Source organism: Penaeus vannamei, chromosome 31 (assembly GCF_042767895.1).
Source record: "Penaeus vannamei isolate JL-2024 chromosome 31, ASM4276789v1, whole genome shotgun sequence".
NCBI classification, from domain to species: Eukaryota; Metazoa; Arthropoda; class Malacostraca; order Decapoda; family Penaeidae; genus Penaeus; species Penaeus vannamei.
This window is the reverse complement of record NC_091579.1, coordinates 15,582,846-15,602,845: the sequence shown is the minus strand read 5'-3', so window position 1 is coordinate 15,602,845 and position 20,000 is coordinate 15,582,846. Positions and strand designations below refer to the sequence as shown.

The following is a 20,000-nucleotide window of genomic DNA, read 5'->3' as shown; positions in this document are numbered from 1 at the left end:
AGAGTTAGGATTGGAGAAGGCTGTTGTTTTATATTTTGTTTTAGGCGAAACAAACTAAATTCCCAGCACAGTATACACCCATCCAAGAGAAGTTCCACATGCTGCAAAATCTACCTTCCAATGTTAATGCTTATCCCTACTCCAAAAGAGTGGCTCACTGCAGGAGGTAGGATCTGGTGAAGACCACAGTATAGGGATGGACCCCATAACACCTGCAGAGGTGAGAGAAGCAGTCCGAAGGTATTGGGCCAACAACTCCCCACTTTCTCCATTCTCGAAGACAAGATCACCAATTGAGACAAGGCTCCTGGCTGCTTAGAGGTATGGTGTCTTTTTATTCATAGCAATTATCTTGTGTATACATTGTCACAATATGTAATATATTTTGATGTAATGATGTCATGTTCCTTGTAGAAAATTCAGGTTAGGCACAGTGTTATCTTTTATAGTCATGGAAAATGGGTGCATGTATCTTATATAATATGTTGTGTGTCATACTGGACAAAATTTTAAACTGCTTGTAGACAGGTTTCTTGGTTTTCATTGCCATTTTAGGATTCTAAATTGAAAAACTAGTTGCCAAAAGGCTTTTTCAAATACTAAGGCATTATCTGGCATCTAAGAGTTCCCCAGTTACTTAGCTCCATGCAAGAAGACACAGACATTAGTCACAGGTGATTTTCATATTAGACACATGTATGAACAGAGACAACAGGCATTTCTGTAATTATAGCATAGGCAGAGAAGAAATGGTAAAATATATATATAGATAGATAGACATACAGATTAATGCTGTGTTCAGAACTCCTTGTCTTGCTCGTCCAGACAAGCTGTCCAGGACCAGCAGGACAAGTGGCCGCGTTCGGAACCTCCAAGACCTTTTCTGCTCAGAATGCAACAGGCTCGAATATAAACACTGACGTTTTTATTATACCAGTGTCTTTATTTTACACACTGCATAGATTTTGTAACTCCTTTGATGCATATTCAACTTATTTATTTAACTGACAAACACAAAAATATCCTTTGATAACACCAATAAAGGGTCATAAAATTACCCACCAATATCTTGTGGTTACCTGCAACTGTCAATGTTTACATACAATATCTATTGTTACATCATCTCGTCTGGCTCACCCAGGTTTGCAGGAGGGCGAGTTGGACGACCTAGACTAATTGTCCGGGGCGAGATAGTAGAGGTTCCGAACGGTCAAAACATCTCGTCCAACTGGTCTGGAGGAGCAGGACGAGCAGTTCTGAACACAGCAAGAGATAGATATGCATTTTCTTTCTTACAGTATCTTACAGAGAGGCAGAAAATAAAAGCCAGAACCCAGGCTGATAGTATCAGTGTGAGGAATAAGGGGTCTCCTTGGATACATAACACTTACATATTGCTAAAAAATGAGCTCATTACAAATGTAGGTATTCACTACAACAAATCTGTGGAAAAGGGAACACATAATCTTTGGAAAGTCAATCTCTGCCCTTTGTATCTGCTTAGCTGGTGGTAGTATCCCATGCCCTTGTTCCTTTAGTTGTACAGCATCCAATCACAGGGACCTTGGCTTGCCACTTACTAATTTAGGTTATCATTGGCTCACTCTCACTGTTGGTGCATGTATGCCTTAGATAAATTTGATACATGGTGTATTGGTGTTATTAGTAAATTACATGATAGATGAAAATAACTAATATCAAACTGGTCTTTCCAGGAGATATCAGGCACCCAGAAGACTTGTCATCTGTGTAATAATTTATTAACTATGTAAAATGTTTAGGGTTACAAATAAATTTTAAGTTACACTGTGGTACCTGCATTTTTGGCATTAGCATTTGGATATTGTTTTCATAGTTACATGAAATACAAATAAAACATTTAATTTTGCTCAAAGCTTAGCATGATATAGACCATGAACCTAGCCTCCACATACATATATAGTTTTTAGTAGCATTCACTTAACCATAAATCAAAGTGTTGTCAACAGTTGTCTTATTGTTTTTTTCTGACTAAAGAAACAATAAATATTTTACTTTCTGCAATCTCAATTGTCTGGCTTGACCATACTGTTATTTACTAAACCTAGGGGAGACATTGTATCTGGGTTGCCACATAATGGTTCAGCTAAAATTTCAGGGTTGCTTTCTGCATGTGGTCTGATATATAATTGAGCAACAGGCAAGTGGCAAGTGCATAAAAGATTGATTAAATCTGAATGTAAAGTTTTGTAAAAAAAGTTTTTTATTAGGTTTAGGAAACTAGATTTTATTTTAACATTGTTTCATTGTAATGATTTAATAAAAATTATTTTGGAAAATATGTTTTTATTATTCTCTCTGAACAAGGTTTCTCTACAGAAAATTTAGTAGATCTACTCCTTTTTCAGTTCACCAAACACTGCTGCTGGGATCTCTCTTTGCTGTGGCATATCTGGAAATGAAAATGAATATGACATTTAAGAAACAAAATTGATATTATGGTATAGAATGTAAACAAATTTTGGGTCATATTACTAAAGTACTCTTGTATATGCTTCAGAGAAATTAAGTACAATATATATAAAATATGAAGAAAATCAACACACTATGACCACAAAATAAAAAGTGAAAAGCGTAGTTGTAAGTCAAAGTAGTAAGTAAGTAAATAAGTAATAATGACAAGAAAATAAATGTGCTAGACATCAAAGGTCATATAGCACTATGGTATTGTATTGTGTTGGGAGGATTTTTAAAGTCTTTATTACAATTAAAATGTTAAGTTTCAACAGTCATTTATTGTATGATAATATAGTAATTTAAGGAGTAGGAGGAGATGGTAGATGGGAGTAGGATAGGTATTGATGAGAAGAGGAAGGGTTAAGGACGATGGGTGATTAGATCAAATGAAAGATATTTATGCGTCTGAGGAAGGAGAATAAATTATCACTAAAAAAGGTGGGAGATTCTGTAAAGATGTCTGACAGGTTGGGGGGTCGGGGAAGATGGGATATGTGAGGAAAAGTAAGGATACAGGCTTCGGTAAAGCGAGGACAGGATATTAGGATATGTGCGACAGAGAGAAAGACATTGCATGTAGGGCATAGAGGTAGGTTAGAGGGATGTGACATGAGGTATGAGTGAGTGATTCTGGTGTGTCCTATTCATAGGCGGGCAAGGGCAGTTTCCCAATGTCTGTTTTGATGATATGGAGCTGACTTGAGGGTTTTATGGTTTGGAGTTTGTTGGTGCACAGACCTGACCAGAAGGATTGCCATCGGTTGTAAAGAAAAGTTTTGAAGTGAGGGTAGTAGTCGGTGGCCGGGATGTGTGAAAAACGGGGTTGGTGCTTTTTCGTTGCCGGGAATCCCGACATGGCTGGGTATCCAGCAAAAATTCACTGTTTTCTGTTGTGTAGACAGATAGAATAGCTGGTCATGTATTTTATGGGCTATAGGGTTGGTAGGGTGTATGGATTGTATGAATGATATTGAGTTACGTGAGTCAGTGAAGATGGTGAAGGATGAGGAAGAGATGGAAGATATGCATTGTAGAGCAAAGAGGATAGCATATAGTTCTGTTGTAAGGACACTTGATTCAGGTGGAAGAGGAAAGCTGTATGTCTGAGAGGGAAAGACTACGGCAAAACCAGACCTGAGTTGGATTTAGACCCGTCAGTATAGATATGAGTGCTAGAGGAGTGACTAGAGATATGAGCAAGGAAATGTGTGAGAAGGATAGAAGGTGGAATGTTTGACTTTGGTAGATCAGGGCATATGGAGGAGCAATTACAAGAGACTGTTACTAGCCAGGGAGGGAAAGTTTGGGTAGAAAGAGGAAGAATTCGGAGATGAGGAAAGGATGAATGGGAGAGAAGAGCGTCCAGACGAACAGGGAAAGGGACAGGTAGTCGTGGAGAGGAAGATATGATGCGAAGAAGAGGTTAAGGGACAGTTAGTTTGGAGAGTGAAAATTGGTGGAAGCGAGCATAGTTTCTTAGGGACAGAAGAGTGTGGCGTCTAGAGAGGGATGGTAGTCCTGATTCAACATATAGGCTCTCAACTGGAGAGGATCGGAAAGCTCCTAGGGTGGATAGGATCAAGGAGAGAGAGAAGAGAGGCAGAGGCAGAAGAATATATATGGCAACTATAGTCAAGGGTGGAGAGGATTGGAGTAATATGGAGATGGAGTGTTTTGCAGTCTGATCCCCAGGATAGGTGGGAGAGGGTTTGTAGTAGTCGGAGGCGATGGTGAGCTTTTTCTTTAATAGAAAGGATATGATCCTGCCAAGATAACTTGGAGTCGAAAATAACTTCAAGAAACTTGCCGGAAGATCGGGATTGGATGGGGGTATCATAAAGGAGGAGTGGAGGTTGGGAGCCTATACGTGAACGAGAGAAAAGGATGGAGAAGGTTTTAGAGGTAGAGAAATGAAAGACATGGTTGGTAGCCCAGGAAGAGATCGATGTTATTGACGACTGGATAAGTTGATCGAGAACTTTTATAGAACGGTCAGAGGCGAAGATGGCTAGATCATCTACATAGAGTGATAAACGGATTTTTGGTGGTAAAGCGGATATCAATCCGTTTACAGCTATGAGGAACAGTGTGGAGCTCAGTACACTGCCTTGTGGGACACCTTCAAACTGAGGAAAGGTCGGGGAAGTGGAAGAGGCAAATCTGACACTGAAGGTGCAGTCAGAGAAGAAGGATTTTATAAAAACACCCATGTTTCCACGTATTCCGTGGAAACATAGCTGTTGCAGTATATGGTGCCGCCACGTAGTATCATATGCTTTTTCGAGATCGAAAAAGACAGCTAATACTGACTCACGGCGTGCAAATGCTGAAGTGATTAGTGTTTCTGCATAGGCTAGTGGGTTAGCTGTACTTTTTCCTCGACGAAATCTGAATTGGTTTGGTGATATTACTTGGTGGTATTCTAGGTACCACATCAATCTGAAATTTATCATTCGTTCCATTAATTTACATAGGCAGCTTGTTAGGGCTATGGGGCGGTAGTCTTGGGGAAGAGTACCTGTTTTGTTAGGTTTCAGGAAAGGTAATACTATGGCTTCTCTCCAGTGGGGAGGAAAGTTTCCAGTCGTCCATATGTTATTGAATATTGAAAGAAGGAAGGATAAGGAAGTAGGAGAAAGGTGTCTTAGCAAGTGCATTATAGATCTCAGAAGAAGAAAAGGGTGCATTATAAAGTTCTGTAGATGATAGGGAGAAGGAGATAGGAGTGCACTCTTTGTCTGATTTTAAGGAAGAGAAATGAGGAGAAAGATGAGAGCCACTACTGACTTGGCTAAAAAAGGCACCAAGTTCAGTAGCTACTTGAAGAGGGTCAGAGATGAGGGATGTTCAAGGGATGGTTATATAGGCTTTATTTAGAACGTTAGTTGTGAAGTATTGGAGCATTTCTGAGGTGGTAGAGAATGATGATGGAGGAAGTTCAAGAGTAGATAGAGAGGTAAAGGTATTCCAGTCTGCTCTGTCAAAGCACCAGCGAGGGGGATTTGGGAGCGGGATATAGGATGTTGAAGAAAGAAGAATTGGGAAGTGATTACTAGAGTGAAAATTGTTTAGGACAGACCAGTGGAAGTCTATATGAAGGATAGGAGAGCAAAGAGAGAGATCTAGGCATGAAAAAGAAAAAGATTGAGCGCGTAGGTCAAAATGAGTTGGACTGTTGGAGTTTAGGAGGATAAGGTCAGTTTTAGCTAGAAATTGTTCTAAGGAGCAACCCCTTGTATTGGTAATAGCGTCACCCCAAAGAGTATGGCGACAGTTAAAGTCTCCAGCTATTAGGAAAGGTGGTTGGAGTTGGGAAAGTAAGGTCTCAAATTCTAGGAAGTCAATAGGGAGGGAAGGGGAGAAGTAGACTGAAATGATTGCGATCCAGCAGCGGAGGAAAATCCGGATAACTGTGCAAGGTATAGGGGTTTGTAAAGGAGGTATGATATATGGTGTTTTATGATGAACAAGTATTGAAGATGCAAATATAGAATGAGGGAGTGACACAAAATGGTAGTTGGGAATTGGTACTGGAGGATGTGTGAGGAAGGTTTCTTGGAGGCAGACGATAGATGGATTGTAAGAGGAGAGAAGATGGCGGAGATTAGGTCTGTGTGAGCGAAAGCTTCGAATGTTTCACTGCAGTAGAGCCATTGTGGATCATTCTTCAACTATTATGGGTGGCAATAAGTGTCTGAGAGGTAAGAGGAGGGGTATCTGGGGGTTGAGGTATGGGATCAGGGGATAGAGGTGGTAGTGTAGTATCAAGAGAATCATCATGGGAAGGGATGTCAGGGGGAGAAGGTGAAGGTATAGAATCTAGAGGTTCATCAAGAAAGGTGGGATCTGGGGAAGGACATTGTGCTAGAAGGGATTCACGTGTGTATCCAGGAGGGAGTGGTAGGGATAGTAGGGAAGGAAGGGTTTTTGGTTTAGGTACGGATGGTGGAGTGGATAGAGTGTGGGAGGAAGAGGGGTAGGGGGGATGTCAGGAGGGGGAGGATGGATTTCGGCAGTCACTGTGAATGCAGCCGGAATCTGGGTAGAGAAATTGATGGATGGTTGAGAAGGAGGGACTTTCTCTTGTGGTATACGTAGAAAGTTTCTTATGTCCTCAAGGGTTTCTGGGGGGGATTTGGGTGGAGAGGTTTGGGAAAAGAAAGATCTTTTATGGGGAGATGAAGAGAAGATCGGTATCTGAGAATTTGAGGGTGTAGGTGTGGGATGGGATCTGGTAGGAGAGGATGGGGTGGGGCATTTGGCTTGTCTGATGCGACTGGCAAAGCATGAAGTAAGAAGAGACATGGGAGTTGTGGATATTGGAGTATCTGGATTTAGAATGGAAAAAGGATTTGATTGGGGGATATGAGAATTATAGATGGGAAGTTGAGGAGCAGGGGATAGTGGTGCTGTAGATGTATAGACCACTTGGGTAGTATGGATGGGAGTGGTGTGAGGTGAGGTTTTATTGTGGAGGTGTGGGCGATATGGTTGAAGAGTTGTGATAGGGAGGTTTGGGTATAATGTGAAGATGATTGTTCAGGAAGTGGCTGGATGATGTTAGGAGTGAGGATGGGATATCTTCTAAGGGTTGAGTTAGTATCTGGGTAGATGATTCAGGATGAATTAGGTTGGTAGTATGTATAGAGGAAGGAGGTGTAATAGTAGTGTTCTGAGCCGTGGTCAAAGGGGAGTCAAGGGTCAGTAAACTAGAGGATTCAGAATCAGAGAGGTTGTTTGATAAAGGGGCAAGCCTCAATGCTCCTAATAAGGGTACAAAATCTTCATTACTGGCCATGGAAAGCCTGGTTTTATGTGGGGAAGGTAAACGGTCCACCCCTCAGAGTCCCTGTAAGGGGTAAGGGCTAAATGATTTATCAAAGAATACCATGCCCATGGCTCCCTGAGGCCGTTTATGACTGGCACGAGTTCATCCTTTCATTCTTTCAACACGGCTCTTACATCTTAGGAGTTTGACAGGGGAAGGGTTGGGGAAGATAAGAGAGAGAAAGAGGAAGGAGAAAAAGACCGTGCAAAATTAGTTGAGGCAAGGGCTGAGATCCAAGGCAGGGGAGATCTCCCGCATTGGATCTCAGTCTCTGTCTCCTGAGCCCCCCCACGACAACAACAGGCAAGGGATTGGGGGGGTTACTGAAGTACTGAAGCAAATCCACTACATTCTGTACATCAGGGAGGCTTACTGCAAAATATAAAATGATGATAATCTTCCACTGATCACACCATAATATAATTTACAAGTAAAGATTTGTAAATGCTTAAGGCTGCTTTCATATACCTCAACAAGCTGTAATCACCAGTTGCCTGTACAGCCAAGTACCCATTAAATATACAATTAACTTTTAGCCCTCTTTATGTTAAATGTTTGAAACGAATAAATGCGCTAGACATCAAAGGTCATATAACAGTATGGTAAAGTATTGTGTCAGATGTCAAAGATTAGAGAGCATTATAGGATAGTATGGTAGTGAAAAGGGAAAAAAGGAGAGTAAGTGAACTAAAGCAGAGAAAGGGGAAGTTTAAGGAGGTAGGGCAATTGAGTGAATTATCATGTAACTGTCACAGGGGAAGGTAGAGGAACATTGTTCAAGAAAAATAGAGATGGCTGTTGGAAAAGTAGGAGGAGAATCTGGGGAGAGGGGAAGGTAGATGTCAAAGTTTAGAGGGTGTTATAGGAATGTATTGTAATGAAAAGGGAAAAGAGGGAAGTAAATGAAGTAGAGCAAGGATTAGTAAAATGGGAAAGGTTAAGGGGGTAGAGCGAATGAGTGAACTGCATTGTATCTGTGACTGGGGAAGGAATAGGGACATTGCTCAAAGAAAAGGGGAATGGGGAAGGTGGTGAAGTATCAGGAAAAATGTCTGGAGGGAAGAGGTATGGAGAAGGATACTGTTGTGATAGAGGAGATTCATGTGAGTATGTAAGTGGAAGTGGTAAAGAGGGTGGGGTATGTTGGGAGGGTGTAGGAGGAAGGAGGGTAGAGGGAACTTGAAGAGGACGAGGACAGATATTTGCAAATACTTTAAATGTAGGAGGGGTAGGAACAGAGGGATTGGGAGGTGGGTGAGGGAGCAGAGTGTTCCCTTGGGTCATCTTTAGGAAGTTTTGGATATCTTCAAGGGTTTCTAGATGGGAGTTGGGTGAAGAGGACTGAGAAACAAATGTTCTCTTATGAGGAGGAAAAGAGGAGATAGATATCTGTGGAGCAGAAGAGGAAGGTGTAGGACAGTATGTAGTAGGAGAGGTGGATTGGAACATTTAGGTTGCCTGGGCCAACAAATAAAGTGAGGAAGAGGGGTTGGTATCAGGGATGTGATAGAGATTGGAGTATATGGATTTAGACTGGAGAATTAATTTGACTGGGGAATAGGGTGAGTATACAGAGGCTGGTTTAGGGTATAGGGAAGAGATACTGGGGGAGATGCAGAAACATCTTGTGAAGATGGTGGGGGAACAGAGCGAAGGACAGTTTTGGAATAAGTTGAGAGAGAGAAACCTCGTCGTCATGCTTCTTGTCTGACCTCACGTAGAGTGAGGCCTAGTTTGAATCTTTCTTGCTTGACCTCATGAAGAGTGAGGCCTAGTTTAAATCTGAGGACTGCTACCTCAGGGCAGAGCAGCACATGTACGCGACTGAGTAGTGCAATTTGAACGGTCATGACCAGGTCTGGCACATTAGAGGGCAGCAGGCTGTGGAGTGACAGTGTTCGGCTAGGTGGCCAAACGCCAACATTTCTGACACTGATGAGGTAGGTGTTGATATGGTCAGACATGGTAGGACAATCCACCAATATAAACTTCATGGGGGAGGTCATGTCTACAGAAGGTGATCTTGGTAATATTGACATGGGACTTGCACTGGCCTCTTGGAGGAATAGTGTAACACTGTTCTGCCACTGCATCATAATCACAGTCTGACTAGTCCTTGTTGTAGATCAGACAAATATTTAGGGGGATAGAAACAGTTCCAGTACAAGTATTAAGAGAGGGGTGAAGTTTGGCAAGAATTGGTTTGCCAGTGAGATCAATTAGGGTAAATAGTACATGAGCTTGGGATTCCGATGTAACTGTGACAAGTTTTTAGAGGCACTGTTGCAAGAGAAGAGTCTTCTCAGAATAGGGGGCTGTGGGGGATCACAAAGAATCAATCCCACTTGGCCTGGCCAAAGAGAGTATTCAAAAGGTTTGCAGAGATAGAGGCAGTAGAAGGATGAAGGCGATGGGGTGGTATGGATTGGATTAGTTCTGTGTGAGGGAGGACAACAAGGATGAAGAGTAGTAATAAGGGAAGAAGGGGGTAGACAGTGAAGAGGACTGTGCAGTAGATGGAGAGGAGAATGTTGGGAGAGAGGAAGGGGTGCTTTCTGGAGGTTGAGTAATAACCTGGATGAGTGTTTTGGAATGGACAGAGTTGCCAGTAAGTGTTGAAGAGGGGGTATTGGTATCAGTGGTCGGAACCATGGTCAAAGGAGGGGCAGGGGTTGGAAAACCATCAAAAATCAAATTTAGATAGGCTTGTTGAAGAAGGGGCAAGCCTTAACCCACTAACACTGGTATATTTTGAAGCCGAAAATAATATTTTCCGGGCGTCTACAAAATTGCCGTGCTGGACTGACCCGGAATCTGCATGTGCGCCAGCCGCGGCCCATGACATATTCAGAGCACGAGCTCCAATTCAACGTCATACTGGCAATATTTATTTTTCCTGGTGTCTCATTTATGGGACACCTGTCGTAAATCAGTTAATGCCCCTATTAAGGGTAAAGAATCTTCATTATTGGCCATGGTGAGCCTGAATAAAATGGGGGAAAAGAAATGGTATACCTCTCAGAGTCCCCATAAGGGGTAAGGGCTAGGCAATTAACCAAGGGAATACTGTGCCCATGGCTCACAGAAGCCATTCATGACTGACACAAAGCCATACTCTCACATCTTAAGAATGGGATAGAAGATGGGGATGAAGAAGAATCAGAATAGGAAAGGAAAGAAGAAAAGACCAAGCAAATTTAGTTAAGGCAAGGGCTGAGGCCCAAGGTAGGGTGATCCCCTAAATTTGGCCTTGGTCTCCGTCTCCTGAGCCCTCCCACGACAACAACGAACAAGGTATTGGGAGGTTGCCCCTCTTTAGTTATCAATTTCTTGTCAGTCAAGAAAATGATGGCTAAGGAAGATTTAGTTCTTCACAAAGGCCTAGGACACCATGAGCAATACTGGATAGTTTCAGCAATTAGGGCACTATGTGAAAACTTGGAATTTAACCCAATAATGACGGGTGTCCCATATATGAGACACCCGAAAAAATAAACATTGCTGGGCATCCCGCCAGTGTGACCCTGTATCGGGGCTCACGCTCTGACGTAGCAGTGTTCCGCAACCGACAGGCGGACAGACTCTGGGGAAGCTCTACCAGCCGATTTTGTAGCCACCTGGAATCTTTTATTTTTGGCTTCAAAATATACCTGTGTGAATGGGTTAAAATAATGTTCCAAACTGAGTGGCAGCAATTGCTTAAGCAACGACAGTTGCATTATGAAAAAGACTTAAAAATTAGGCACAATAAATTCCTTTCAGTAAAAGCAATCAAAAAGAAATAAAAGTGAAATATTGAGAGTTTGAGGATTCAATAAATTCATTAAATATTTATTACTATTCATTAACATACCACTGTCGTCATCATCGTCATCATCATCATCTAAATCAATTTCATCAGGGTTTGCAGTGCGAGCTGTATCTGCAACCTCATCATCCCTTTTGGTAGTTGAACCACGGACAAACATGATCTTGGAACCACCTATGGAAACAGATGAATAAGTCAGTAGAATTTCAAATTATGTCGTGAGCTAATTTTTCATAATCTCGTCAATACCTTATTTAAATGTCCTGCCATCCAATACATTAAAGATTTTGAAAATAATATACTCAAGTATTTATTCATTACCAGCTGCTGATGGTGCAACAGAAGTGGACATCTGTTCCTCTTTGTTCATGGCTACAGCACGGGCCTCAAGCATCCTCATTCCATCCTTGGCTCCTGGTGCCAGATCAGACACTGTGCCAGCAACTGAACCTGCAGATGCTAACATTTGGGCTGACATCATGTTCACCTGGAAGTTTTAAATAAACTTTTAACTTTGATTTTGTTTAACTTAACCTTCCAATTATAATTAAATATAATATATAGTAGAGTAGCATAAATGAAATTAAATTACATCATTAACAAAACTGGTCTTTATAATGCAATCTTCTTTTTAGATATCTATATTATCTCTTTAGAGTAAATAAAACTCACCTGAGTGTTGTACTTGGCCTGCATAGACCGCTTTATACGCAGCAACTCCTTCATAGTGTCTTCATTGCCATGAGCAACCTCAAAATCAGTCCATTTTGCCCAGAATTCTGGTGTGATTCTTGGATCACATATCTGACTGCAGTAAGCATAGATTTCACGAGCCCGATCTATCTCGCCTAATTTACGCTCCATTTCAGCAAACCGCAAACACATTTCTCGACAACCTTCATCAGGTAGGTCATCAATAGCCTCCTTAAGTGGAAATAAGTTATTATTAGAATTCCTTGAAAATTATAATCTCTGCAAAACTATATTTATCTTTTTGGATGTAGGGTATTTTTTATCCTTTATAAATCATCTTGACTCATTTCTCAGTTCTGTATGTTTTATACATATCAGGATACTACTTCAAAAACAAAATCCATATATTCATTTACTATCAATATATTGTACAGTTGCAAATCAAAAATTCTATCTCTAAATATGAGAGCAAATAACTATTTTGAATATTTTAATGTTGGAGATTCATCATAAACTGACATTTATGAAACTTTCTCAACTTAAAATATTACCAATTACTGTACAGGCAACCATAAATCAACGTACCTGGTAAATCTCTCTTGTTTTAGTAACACCATATATCTGCTGTGCATGTTGTAAGTAGATGTTGTAAATGGACAACTTCTCCTCGGGTGGAACTGCTTTAGTAGCCCGACTGTATACCTGCATTGCATGCCTTGCTAATCCATGTTCTTCCTCCATTTTCGCATACAGGAGGAACAAGTTACGTGCATAATTTGGTGGACATTTTTCCAAGCACTGGGAAGATAACAGGTAAAAGGATATTAGAAATCCTAAGCCTTGCAGACAACAAACAGGTATTTAAAATCTCCATACTTAACAATTATCTTCTCCAAAAACATCACAGATTGAAAGTAACTCTGTGAAAACTATGTGATACATAAGATGATATATTAGTTTACTAACTATATGCAATAAGAGGTAACTCACCTGTTCAAATAAGTCTCTTGCTCTTTCAATCTTTGTGCCCTTGTATCGCTCTAAGAATTTTGTGAGATATGTGTTCCATATGTCATATACATATGGCCATTTGAAGAGGGAAATTCCTTTTTCATAAGCTTTGAATGCTTCCTCAAAATAGCTGTTTTCCTACAGAAATAAAAGGCAGATAATGATAAGTATTGTACAGTAATTATGTGTACTTGAACTTAAATTTGCTAAAATTATGACAATTTTTTTCAATAGAGCTGATACAGCCATGTAAGAAGAAAAGGGTTGAGGAGGTTCCAGTTACATGGTAAAAATAGATAGGGACAATACTCTGGGACTTATTTTGTTACTTTTTATCATTTCCTATAAATATTTTTGCAGTACCAGTCAACTTTGAGCTTTCTTATTCTTAAATATGCTTTAAAATTTATTCTAAATTGTCTACTTTTAGAGTCAGCCTTTCATATTAGGATAATCAGAAAACAGAAGCCTCAATGTTTTTTTCCACACAATAACTTACAAAATGTGCACAACATAAGATGGTTTTATTATAAATCATCTAATCCATTAAATAGTAATTTTCTAAAAATGTAAGAACACATACCTGCAAAAACATGCCATAATTTATAATAATTTGTGGTGTGGCAATTCGCAGATCTATAATTCTATCATAAACAGCCTTGCAGGACTTGAAGGTACCCAAACACTCTTCTAAGTCAGCATACATAGACCACAGTTTTAAAGACTTGTAGACGCGTCGCTGGACAGGCTCAGATTCATCATTGTATGCCACCTTTTGTGGGGGAGGTGCTGTTGCTCGCTTCATCAGCTTGAGAGCTTCCTCTTCATTTCTAAAAGGGTCAGAATATGTAAAGTTTCATTTTCTTTACTAACTATCCATTGATAACAATGTAAAATCCACTTGCATGCATAAGAAAGATCATCTTTAAAACAGCTTTCAGAATTCCATGAACAATAAGACATGAAAAAAAGTATACTTTGAAAGGTAATTTACCTATTTTCTTAAAGAGTGGTCTCTGAAAATGAAATGTTCCAAAGAGCTACAAGCATATTTTATAATTAGATTAAAGATGAACAACCCCTTACAATAGCAATTCCTTCAACTTGTCTGTTCCACCAGCCACAAAAGGCATAATTTTTCAAATATTATTGAAGGGATTTCTGGTATTTACAGAATGTGATTTTACACACCACAAAATGTATATTTTACTGTCATATTGTCAAATACATATAGTATAATAGAGCAACTTGTCTCTTGCCACATAAAACAATAAGATATATTTCATTCATTACTAAATGAGGGATCTGCCACACAATTAATATTAGAAAAGGGATCACTTAAAGAAAGAGTTCAAGAACTACCACTCTAAAAGAAGCAACTACGTCTTCTATATAAGGGGGCGTTCATGACGAATTTTCAACAAATATTTTAAAAAATACTAAAAAATTTGAAGAAAAAAAATCCTGTAATCTAGTAGGCTTTGACAATCCCGTGACATAATATTTCTGCTAAATATGTAAAAATAAAGGAGTTATGACTAAATCTCTGACCTACCCCCCCCTGCCTCCAGCTCCGATGTTTACTTTGTTGCGTCCGTGCAAATATACTCGACAAATGTGTTTTTTGGGATTTTTTCTATTTGGTTTGTTAATTCTCTGGTAGCTAGCTGGCAATTCTGCTTACAGCACAGCTGACAGCCATGACAAAGAGACAAGGCAGGCAGTCACTATGAAAGAGGCAGAGTGAGTGCTACACCATCCCATAGACCTACCCTGATGCACCCTCATCACACACTAATAGGATACTACTAATGATAGATGTTATTCCTGTAACTAATAAACATAATATGATGAGAAATACATCTCAATCACAGCTGCAGCAGTTGTTTATTTGTGTGAAATGCCTCACGAGGCACTACGAAGCCTGTGATGACACACAATACTTCTACAATCATGTGCAGTTATTACTATTAACATCTTCCAAAAGGAGGAGACCCGGTACCAGCTACACTTCAGAATACCATGTGAATGCCATAGAATGCATCAAGATTGACTCAGATCAGAATTTTAAGAAACAATTGTAAAAATGCAGGGAAAAGTATCCTCAATTTGAAAGCCTGGTATCTCAAAACTACACTTTTATCAATATTCTTTGTTGTTTCTCCTTAACTACTTGGCCGAGACTAATGGGATTTGTATCATTTGAAAGCTGAATAAATTTGTAATTTTAGAGACGATTTGTTTTCATTTCAGGTGATAAAACTAAGAGAAAATTTCAAAATCAAATCATGTGTCATATAGGTATTGCTATAGAGTATATGTGGTATTTTTTTTTTAACAAGTTCAGTCAATGGATAAGTGAGATCTATAATTTTTAAATCTTTTCCCAAAACTTGTTTTTTTTTTTCATTGTTTATTATCCACATGATATGAAACTCTGTGGTGTAAATTGTAGTATATGTATAAATAACATAAAAAAATTGTGAGAATCCAATCATAATTAATGAACTTCGTTCTCGAGTGTGATGGCCCCCTTCAATGATTAACTAATTCTTTTAAATATTTGAGCTGCAACATGGATAAAAATGATTAACATGAACAAAATCAACTTGCCCCACAACCTTGGCAACTAGGCCATAGAACAGATGCTGAACCACGCCACTATCACACATTATATTTACATCATAATTCTACCTGCTACAGCTTCTCTGTTGAGAGAAAAAATTCCAAGAAAATTTCCCAATTTTGCTGACATAAGTGTCAAAATACTTACCCATGTCTTATTTCCATCTCAGCCCATTCACACCACACACTTGCAAGGTCATCTACTTTAACGTAGAGAACTTCAGTTGCTCTTTCGAAGATGATTCGCGCATCCACAATCTGGTTATTTTCTTCATAGAACTTTGCAAAATTCACCCACAATGAAAAAAGTTTTCCTGTGGCTTGTTTTGGATCAATTGTTTTCACTGCTTCCATATATGTTGCTACAATCTGTAGGAAAGATCCAATATTAAATATTTCTCTTTTCTAAAATACAGCATAATTATCTAACAATTACTACCTCTAGTATTAATACTACAACAGCTAACCACTACTTATTATAATAATTTTCAAAACAAAGTACCACAGACAGCATTGTATATACACCTAGTTCTGTAAGATTTTATTTTGAACAGTTAAAATAAACAAATATTTTACTCCGCAAGTTATTATGTTTCTTACCATTTTTGGCTTTCCTTCATAGAGAGTTACACGCTTCTGCCATTCTAATACATTGTGTGGATTCTGGCGAAGCATAACAGAATTCAAAAGGAGGGGGCGCCGTTGCATGAGGTCCTCATATCGTGCCAGGCTGTTTGATTACATTAGTTATTCAATTAGAACATTAATCATTTCATCTCAGACTTTGAATATTAAATCTTACAAACTAATCACCATGTAGAACTAGTACTTATGATAAGCAGACAAGAGAGCCCTACCGTAATTCCAATTCTGTTTCCTCTTCTACATCCACCTCAATGCCAACTTCTTCCATTCGTTTCTTTAGTGTCAGTTCTTCAAACTGAGCATAAGCATCAAACACTTGTGTGAAATCTCTTACTGTCATAACACTTCGTAAACCTTCTTCATAGACATCCCTTGCCTAGTAAGATGTAAGATATTTGAAAAAGAATTAGTAATTGTTGTATGGTTTACAGCAACACAAAAGTTTTTTCTCTTTTCTTTCTTTCTCTTTTTTTTCCTTTTACAATTACTTATTGAATATAGTAAATACAATTGGTAAGAAAGCTCGTAAAACAACAGTTATTGTGTTACTCTTGCAGTGTAGTCTCAAAATAGTTTTAAATTAGTTTTCTGATAAAAGACAATGTACTTACCCTCTCAAAGAGTGCACTGATGATATAATATTCTGCCAAGGAGTTCCAAAGCATTCCCACCTGATCAGTGTAACGCTGCAGGCCATGACGAATGATGGCCTCTGCATTTTTCAGACTTGTCTCCTAGAAACATTTATACTTAGTTAGAAAATAGATGTCAAATATTCATCAACCTTAGTAGTTGATATATATATAATTCCCCTCCCCTCAGTTCTGTCATTCAAACTAAACTAAACTAAACTAAAAAAAAAAAATCAACAATGTGGGCATACTCATAATTTCCTCTTGCTTCTTATATCTCAATAAAATTAGCAATATTACTACAAAATTTCCTTATGGTAAATCAGTAATAGTACAATAAAAGCATTACCAATAGCTGTCATAATTTTTATATTACAATGAAGACAATGATAAAAATAACAGTAACAACAACAACACTAACAATAATTATCATATCAGAACAATTGATTGTAAACAAATATATCTAGAATTTAAATAGGTATTACCATGAAGTTGTGAGCAGATAAGCATTACATACAGTACAGACAAAATCCATTCCAAACCTGTGGGTTTTTAGAGATTAGCTCACAGAGTTCCGACCATAGCTGATGTTTTGATTTCCCGTACTTGGAGGTAAATGAATCTGTATTAACGCACCACTCGTATCTCTTGGCAGCTTCCTCCAATCGTCCAATGGACATAAGATAGCTTATGTAATCCTCTGTATCTTCAGGGCAAAGCTGAACGGTAAAAAATATTGAGTGCTTACTACCATTTTTCCAAATATTAAAATACACATTTTAACATCTGATAATTAGAAGAAAAAAAATACAAATACACTTACAAAAGGAAAGTAAATGTAGAAAGTAACAGAATTATAAAAACTCTCATCTTATACAATAAACAATAACTAAGATCAAAATATAAAATATAGGTAAATCACGTCTTACAAATTATCAATATGAAGCATACCAAATATCATTAATTAAGTAAAATATTCATGTTAGCAAGAACAGGTATAAAGACTACAATCTCAGTTAAAAGATACCAAATTACTTATCTAGTTGCAACTTGTATTACATGAGTGTAAGTATAACACCAGAAAATGAAAAAGTGAAAAAAAAAAAAAAAAGTTATGTGGTGTGAGGATACACAAATCCATATAACTAACCTTTAGGTATCTTCTCCAGACTCTTACTGCAGTTTCTGGAATATTATATAGCATAACAAATTTGAGGTAAAGTGGCCATATGCGGTTGTGCTGGGTAATGGGTAGAGCACATAATGCGCGGTCAAATGTCTGAAAACAGATATTCATGTTAGAAAGAGGAAAATAAATAATTGCTAATATAAATATAACCATAATTTTGTCATTTAAAACATTATGGCCTGGGTTTTTAAAGGCACATTTTTCTTTCATGGGGAGGTCCAAGTCCACTGCATAATGACCTACCTTTCTGGTTCTTGTTATCTTTCTCTGGTTCATCAAAAATCTGCAGTAATCTATCCATATACGAGGCATTTTGTGCATGAATACTAAGGCTCTTTCAAAGGTATTATTTACACTCTCAAACTCTGGATCTGTGACACATCGCCCCTTCACTTGTTCCATACGCAGTCTAAGAGAAAAGCATATACAATACATTATCCTCAAAAGAAATCAAAATGCTAAGAATCTCAGATAAAAATATAAAATTTCATTACAACCTACTGAGAAGCATAAGCAAAATTTGCTTTATCTATCTGATCTTTTTGTTTTTTCATGATATAATGAAATCTCATAAATAAAAATTACATATTTTCATAAAAGTTATTAAAAAAACAAACCTTAAATAAAGATGCCACAACTTATAGCTGCCTGGCATCTGGAGAAGTGCCCTTTCATATATGATATTAAGCTTTTCTGGTGCTGCATCTTTCTTGTGTTCTATGTACCTCTGCCAATGTTTTACAGAAAAAGGATTACGAAGAAGTTCCTCCTCATACTGCACATCGTCAGCCTCCTGCACAGAAGAAATATGGGATTAGTTATCTAATACCTAACCTACAGGAACAGGAGAATGCCATGAAGATTTGCAAATCTTTTGAAATACCTGTGCCAAATAAAAGATTTACTAACTAATACCTTTGACTGAAAATATTAGCATACCCAGCAAATTTTATTTTGTTACATAACACTTCTTGGGCTGTCTAAATTATATTCAATAATATAATTGTAGTTAATGCAAGCAAATCAAACCACAAACTGCAATATCATTCAATCATTTCTTGGCCTTATGTCTGCTGTTCAAAAATGTCTTTCTGAAAGCTGGACTCATATAAATTTGAACATTACAAAAGTCAGAGCTACAATAAGGAATAGACTTTTTTTACTGGATCCTTGGTCTGCTACTTTTTGGCTAGTTGTATTTGCTTGTCTATGACTGGAATTTATATCCTAAAATTGTTTATTTCCACTGATGACTCTTTTCTGAACAACTACACACCAGATACAAGAAACAAATTAAGTCTACTTTGAATCAGTACAGAGTGAAGATTGACTACCAATTCTTGGTACTGTATTTATGTGGATAGTCATACACTGAAAAGTATCTCTCAGCTATCAGTTACTAAAAGTGTTTTAAGCAGGGGAACTCTCGGGCAAGAATTCTTGCCGATAGGCCAAGAACTGTACCTTTCCCTGCTTAAAATATTGTCCAAGGCAGGCAAGCCTTGTTCAGTGATGCCAGACATGAGGGAGCATCTTTCTATAAAGTATAAATAGCAGTCCTTGGAGAGCATAGAAATGTCAAAATAACACACAACATATATACATATTTGGGTTTTAAAAGCAATAGCGAAGTATTCCCACCATCAAACTCGGAGAGGGATAACTTAGGCATAAGAGAAGGGTGGAGTTTATTTCATTGGCGGTTGGTAACAGTTTGAGAGCGCATTTCAAAACAGCTGACAAACTAGCGCCGCAAGATAGCAGAGAAGTAAATAAATCTACCCTAACATCTTAACAAAGTGCAATATTTTCTCCTATATTCATATAAAGACAACCCTTACACTATGACGGTTTATCAAAACAAATGAACATCCCTGAATTGAAATATAGGCCTACCCATTCCCATATATATGATTTTAAGAAGTTAAATATAACAAGTCATCAAATACATCAACAGAAGAATGTTACCAGAATTTCTCAGACTTTTTTCGCTTGAAATATTCTTTATTTCATAGAATAGCAGATATATTCTCGATTTAGAGAGACCAGGAGTTTAAAAGTAAGAGGTAAATT

The 20,000-nt window shown here is 38.2% G+C and overlaps 2 protein-coding genes across 5 annotated transcripts in view; one reads left to right on the top strand and one right to left on the bottom strand.

The window, feature by feature from the left end:
* Positions 1–2,318, top strand: part of LOC113814775 (transcription initiation protein SPT3 homolog) — a gene marked incomplete in the record, with an annotated part of 25,765 nt that extends 23,447 nt beyond the window's left edge. Inside the window, 2 exon segments of one of the 3 annotated variants that reach the window (XM_070144247.1) lie at positions 149–321; positions 1,716–2,318. In XM_070144247.1, coding sequence (XP_070000348.1) covers positions 149–319 — 171 coding nt within the window. 3 annotated transcript variants of the gene reach the window in all.
* fand (Pre-mRNA-splicing factor SYF1 fand) overlaps positions 2,309–20,000 on the bottom strand; it is an 18,594-nt gene continuing 902 nt past the window's right edge. The window contains exons 2-16 of one of the 2 annotated variants that reach the window (XM_027366828.2): positions 18,545–18,720; positions 18,171–18,336; positions 17,889–18,017; positions 17,281–17,457; positions 16,718–16,840; positions 16,319–16,482; positions 16,062–16,191; positions 15,610–15,830; positions 13,420–13,666; positions 12,816–12,974; positions 12,411–12,623; positions 11,805–12,056; positions 11,454–11,619; positions 11,178–11,306; positions 2,309–2,431 (exon numbers count right to left, since the gene is read on the bottom strand). In XM_027366828.2, coding sequence (XP_027222629.1) covers positions 2,373–2,431; positions 11,178–11,306; positions 11,454–11,619; positions 11,805–12,056; positions 12,411–12,623; positions 12,816–12,974; positions 13,420–13,666; positions 15,610–15,830; positions 16,062–16,191; positions 16,319–16,482; positions 16,718–16,840; positions 17,281–17,457; positions 17,889–18,017; positions 18,171–18,336; positions 18,545–18,720 — 2,511 coding nt within the window. In that variant the 3' untranslated portion in view covers positions 2,309–2,372. Of the gene's footprint in view, positions 2,432–3,134; positions 3,384–11,177; positions 11,307–11,453; positions 11,620–11,804; positions 12,057–12,410; positions 12,624–12,815; positions 12,975–13,419; positions 13,667–15,609; positions 15,831–16,061; positions 16,192–16,318; positions 16,483–16,717; positions 16,841–17,280; positions 17,458–17,888; positions 18,018–18,170; positions 18,337–18,544; positions 18,721–20,000 lie in introns of those variants that run through there. The other variant, XM_070144245.1, reaches the window with a different exon arrangement.